Here is a 6,077-nt window from a genome sequence, read left to right as displayed (position 1 = left end):
CTCCCCTTGCCACACTAGAAAACACTATACTTTGTATTTGTCCTAGCTTCTTTACTACGGTAAGGAGAATTGTAAAGTTAAAAAAGACAAATAAAATAAGGATAGTGATGTATGTATTGAATTTATTAGGCATGGTCTCCTGATAAAAGAGGAAGTGTATTGTATTTCAATAAGAAAAGAATCGGTTGATCTTAGAGTTAGTCCTTCATATAAGTAAAAAAAAAAAAACAGAAATGGAAATCCCAAAACTCTTTCATTACGAATGTAAGAATATTCCTTTAATACACCAAGATTTACCCCATTGTCTTAAACCCACATTCGTAATTATGAATGTAAAAGAAATTTATACATGTGAATCAAGAATAAAATCTGCAAAAGATAAAAAATAATCTTACAAATAGATATCTGCCGTACATGTATTATTTATATTTACATGTTAATAGAGCGAGTATAAATATTATGATATCCGTATATGTAATTATCTATATCCATTAATATCTAATTTATTAAAGTATCTCTCATATATATATATATATATATATATATATAATATAAATAAAAAAGAGTATGATATTTTTTATTTATTTATTTGCATACGTGTACTAACTCTCACACGTTTGTGTGTTTGTGTGTTATTGGAAAACGAAATGCTAATGCTAATTTTTACGTTTACAAATATCAAAGTCCTTGTGTCAAAATTGGAAAAGGTCAGAAAGAGTTTTGTATTTAATGGTTCATTACATAATGAAAAATTCTGCATCATTTATTGTTCTTTTTGTTTTCGTTTTTTCCTTATAGAACATTTCTTTTGTATATTTTGAGAGTTGTGATTAAGTTATGTTAAACTATGACGTAAATTTTATCAATTTAAACTGTCATATGGTGAATATTTTGAAGCAATTTAATCTTTTTTGGTAAAGATTTCCCCAAGTTAAATGCTTTTCCAGAACATTTTCAAAGAATTTATTTTAAAATAGAAATTACCCATAATTGATCTGACCCGTAAAATTTCTGTGGATACTTTGACTATATAAGTGTTTTTATTATGAACTATTTTAGTCTCCATCCACGTAGATCAAGAGATCATATTTATACTTAAGTAAATTAAATATTGTAATTAATAATAATTAATTTTATTTAAAAGAAAGTGTAAAAACCAACCCTTACAATAATTATTCAAAGACCAAACACTTCAATTGCCATAACTTTCAGAAAGTAAAACTTACTCTTTCACAAACTCTCTGTTTTTTTCAAATGAAACATACCCTCACTAATCATGATAATGACAATTTAAAGTAAAAAAAGAAAATCAATAATCTACATTGTTTAAAAATAAAAATAAGAATAATTTATATATTTTTTCAAAATGTTTTGTGAAGATAAAATCATGAATTCTAAGCTTTCAAATACTATAATTTATTTAATCCAAGGATACTATGTGAACCGACTAAAACATTAACACAATTTATAATGACGAAAATAAAGTTTTAAATTATAAAAAACTATAAGTTTTCAAATCAACAATACCTTAAATACAATAAATAATTATAATAGTATCTCAATATGGTAAGTTAAAAAGTAAAAAGAAAGCAGAAACAATACTCAACTATAAAAAAAAAATGATAAAATAAAACTCGTGTAACTATGTATAATTCTACTACTTTCCAACTCCTTTCCACGTTGACCTAAAAGAACAACCTCGTGGTAGATTCCAAATCCCGAGACAAAAAAACTCTTTGATATTTTTAATGAAAAAGATTTAGATCCAATGATGTCATTTACTAGTGGGACCCAGTGGTCAAAATCGCGCACATTAAATCATCATAACACACAATCCCATGCTTAAAAATACGTATCCGATAGCATCACCGTTACAGTGGTATCATTAGTTAACACAACTCAACAGCATAATAAATAAATAATAATAGCACTGATAATTTCTTCGCCTTTCGTTTTCCACTTTGGTGCGCACACACACTCACGCACGAGCTTCAAAACCAAACCAAACTTCGTTACAACCTCCAAAAGTTTCAAACTTTTTCTCTCATTCATGACTCATGCCATCACCGACAATAACAGGACAACGGTAAAGTACTGAATCATGAAAATGTTGCCAACTTCCACCGCCGGAGAGGCCAGCCACGGTGGCCGGACGGTGGTCGTGGGAGTGAAGATGGACTCCCACAGCACCGAGTTGCTCACCTGGGCTTTGTTCAAAGTGGCTCAGCCCTGTGATGTTGTGCTTGCTCTTCATGTTCTTGGGAATGATGGTATATACATAACCATCCCATCAAATGATGCTTTTCCTTTTCTTCCTTTTTTTGGCTTTCATGGAGTGTGACAGGTTTTTTTTCTCGTTTTGGCGAAATGGGTTGCTGCAGAAATTGTTAATCGGGATGGGAAATCGTCTTTGTTTTCACTTGTCAAAGCTTTTGACTCTGTGCTTGCCGTTTACGAAGGGTTCTGCAATTTGAAACAGGTTGTGTTTCTCAGCATCTCTCTCCAACTCTTTCTCCCAGTCATGTTCTCGGAGTTTTAAATTGTGTCGGTGGTTTTGTCACTGTTTCTGATAGTGATCGCAATGGCTCCAGAAACCTTGTTTAACATTGCATATTTTTATGTTATGTGGGACATGGGTTTAAAGTTGTCACTCGAGTTACAAATGATGTTTTAGCCTAAAGGGTGAGGGAAATTCTTGATTAAAATATGTGAATTTTAAGTTTTTTTCTTTAATTTTTTTGTGGAAACTATTATTCAGGTGGATCTTAAGTTCAAAATATGTCGGGGTTCATCAGTGAGGAGAATCCTGGTTCGAGAAGCAAATGCTTATTCTGCAACGCATATCATAGTTGGAAGTCCTCAAGGTCTTCACAGAATTCGGCCATATATATCTGTGGCAAGGTACTGTGCTAAGAAGCTACCAAGGGATTGTTGTGTTCTTGCTGTTAATAATGGGAAAATTGTGTTCAAGAGGGATGGATCACCAGTAACTGCAGCTGACATGAAAGGTTTTTATTGAATTTTCCTTGTTCTGTGCTGTGGTGTGAGATTGTGAGTCTCATGATGTGTAGAGTTCTGAGTGGATGTGTTGTTGCAGGAGTTGATCAGAACCACGCAACTGGGGTGCCTAGTTCGATTCACAGGACACTTGGCAAGACTTCAAAAGTGCAAGATGATGATGGTAAGGGTAGTGGTCAATTTTCAGATCACAGTTTGGCTAAGGCTTTTCTGGATTCTAGAGAATTCATTGAGAAGAAGAGTTGCTCTGTTTGTTCTTCAAACCCGGCACTGTTTGGTTTATGTTGTAACCATTCAGAAGAAGAGTCTTGTGGGAATGCTTGTGACGAGAACCCTTTGGCAATAGTGTCTGTGCAGGCCAATGATTCTGTTTCTAAACCAGGTTGGCCACTGCTCCATAAGACAATTACATCTGACAGGAAATGTTCTGAAAGATCGCTGTTTCGCCAGATCTCTGTGGTACAATGGGCAATGCAGTTACCTTCTAGAAATCTTTCATATGCTGCACATCTTGAACAAAACACAAACAACTGTGGCCCAAATAAAGATCAGTTTTTGGGTCTAGATAGCAAGAGTGGTGCTCTTGTTCCAGTGGATGCTGAAATAGGAACTCCCTCTGTGCCTGAACACAACTCTAGAAGCATTCCTAAGGAATTGGATGGCCTTCATGAGAGATACTCATCCAGTTGCCGATTGTTTAAGTACCAAGAACTTGTGTTGGCAACATCAAATTTCTTGCCAGGTGTTTATTTTACCTTGTACTTGTTTGAATCTTGAGATCAACTTGTCAACAAAAAACAGGGTTTATTTTTAACATGATTTGTTGTGTGATTTCAGAAAACTTGATTGGGAAAGGAGGAAGTAGCCAGGTATACAGAGGGTGCCTTCCTGATGGCAAGGAACTTGCTGTTAAGATCTTAAAGCCATCTGAAGATGTTCTGAAGGAATTTGTTCTAGAAATAGAAATCATTACTACCTTGCATCACAAAAACATTATTTCCCTTCTTGGATTCTGCTTTGAGGATGGTAATCTTCTTTTGGTCTATGATTTCTTATCAAGAGGAAGCCTTGAAGAGAACATCCATGGTACACTACTTTATTTTGTCACTGTTAATTTCTTTTTCAACCCATGTGGCCTTGTGATCTCACTAATTTCTTCTTTTCATTTCATTGAAAAATAGGTAACAAGAAAAATCCACCTGTGTTTGGTTGGACTGAGAGATACAAGGTGGCAATGGGTGTTGCTGAGGCTTTGGAGTATCTCCATAACAATGAAGGCCAATCTGTGATCCATCGTGATGTAAAATCATCAAATGTTCTGTTATCTGAGGATTTTGAACCCCAGGTAATGTACCCTTCTATTGGTTGAATTTCATGTTTTGAATCATTTGCACATGTTAGGCCTCATCCTGCATTGTTGATTTTGAACACAGCTATCTGACTTTGGACTTGCAAAATGGGCATCAACCTCATCATCACATATAATCTGCACAGATGTTGCTGGAACCTTTGGGTTTGTACTTTCACACATGCTGCAGACAGAATTTGCATTTAAATAGTTCCAATTTCTAAATTCTATAAACACTCATTTATGCAGTTACATGGCTCCTGAGTACTTCATGTATGGCAAAGTCAATGACAAGATTGATGTCTATGCATTTGGTGTTGTGCTTCTTGAGCTCCTTTCAGGGAGAAAGCCCATAAGTAGTGATTACCCCAAAGGTCAAGAGAGCCTTGTCATGTGGGTATGTCTCTGCAATATTATAGTCTATCACCTACTCTGCTACTATACTTCTTACATATTCACATGTATTGGAAGAAAAATAATGGAAATAACAACCTTTTGCAGGCAAATCCAATTCTAAATAGTGGGAAGGTGTTACAATTGTTAGATCCTAGTTTGGGTGATAACTATGATCCTGAAGAAATGGAAAGGATGGTATTGGCAGCTACACTTTGTATCAGACGTGCTCCAAGAGCTAGACCTCAAATGAGCCTTGTGAGATATCTATAAACTATAATTTACTACACAAACACACACGGACACATAAACACACATACACATATACACACGGATATAGAAAGATACACAGACACACAGACAGACACACATATGCACACAAACATAGGAAGACACACATATGCACAGACACACAGACAAATTCACATATACACACGAATACAGAAAGACAAACATATACAAAGACACACAAACAAACACACATATATACACGAACACATCGGAGATATTTGAACATTGTAATATTGTTAATGTGATGTTTGTTTGATTGGAGCACACAGATCAAAAAGGTCCTTGGAGGTGATGGTGAAGTGATGAAGTGGGCAAGACTAGAAGTGAATGCTGTGGAAGCAGCAGAAATGGGTGATGATGAAGCTTGTCCTCCACCTTCGAATCTGCAGTCACACCTTAACCTTGCTCTGCGTGATGTGGAGGATGACTCACTCTCCATGTGCAGTGTTGAGCAAAACATCTCATTGGAGGACTACTTGAGAGGCAGGTGGAGCCGTTCATCAAGCTTTGATTGAGCAAACTTCTAAGGATCGTGTTTTTGAATCTAAATCCTTTGTAGATAATTTTGGTGTGTGGAAGTTTATAGATGGGTTTAGGATGAGAGGTTGTTTGTGTGTGCCCTCCTCCTTCCCTTCATTGTCTAGGAAACTCTGCCTTCTAATTTCTAAGGCTAGTTACCCTTTCTCCATCTTCATCACTTGGTACCCCTTTCAACCCTCATATCATCTATTTTCTGGTGCCAAAATAAAAGTTGTATCTTGAAACTTCATAATGATTACAGTTCTCGTGTACTTAATAAATTTCATCACCATTTCTTTTATGTGACGTTTGTATTGTTTCCTTTTTCTGCTTATAACATGGCTTATCTGATTCTGTCAAAAGTATCACTTTTTTTATGTTAGAATTTATACTTTACAATATTTGTTAATTATCTTAAAACAATTTAATAATATACAGTTTAATAAATTCAACAATAATTGTTAATATAAAAATTAGTATTATTTTAAAGTAGGATTTCGATTTAAAC

At 34.9% G+C, this 6,077-nt stretch overlaps 1 protein-coding gene across 1 annotated transcript; it reads left to right on the top strand.

Moving 5' to 3' along the window:
* Nucleotides 1-1,880: 1,880 nt before the first annotated feature.
* On the top strand, nucleotides 1,881-5,870 carry LOC114194430 (probable receptor-like serine/threonine-protein kinase At5g57670). Its single transcript, XM_028084627.1, has 10 exons — nucleotides 1,881-2,270; nucleotides 2,382-2,479; nucleotides 2,759-3,008; nucleotides 3,098-3,760; nucleotides 3,856-4,104; nucleotides 4,200-4,363; nucleotides 4,452-4,531; nucleotides 4,616-4,763; nucleotides 4,868-5,017; nucleotides 5,320-5,870. The coding sequence occupies exons 1-10, from the start codon at nucleotides 2,102-2,104 to the stop codon at nucleotides 5,563-5,565; spliced, it is 2,217 nt and encodes a 738-aa protein (XP_027940428.1). The 5' UTR covers nucleotides 1,881-2,101; the 3' UTR covers nucleotides 5,566-5,870.
* Nucleotides 5,871-6,077: the final 207 nt, after the last annotated feature.

The sequence above is a fragment of the Vigna unguiculata genome, chromosome 8, assembly GCF_004118075.2.
Source record: "Vigna unguiculata cultivar IT97K-499-35 chromosome 8, ASM411807v1, whole genome shotgun sequence".
Taxonomy (NCBI): domain Eukaryota; kingdom Viridiplantae; phylum Streptophyta; class Magnoliopsida; order Fabales; family Fabaceae; genus Vigna; species Vigna unguiculata.
This window is presented reverse-complemented; position numbering and strand designations above follow the sequence as displayed.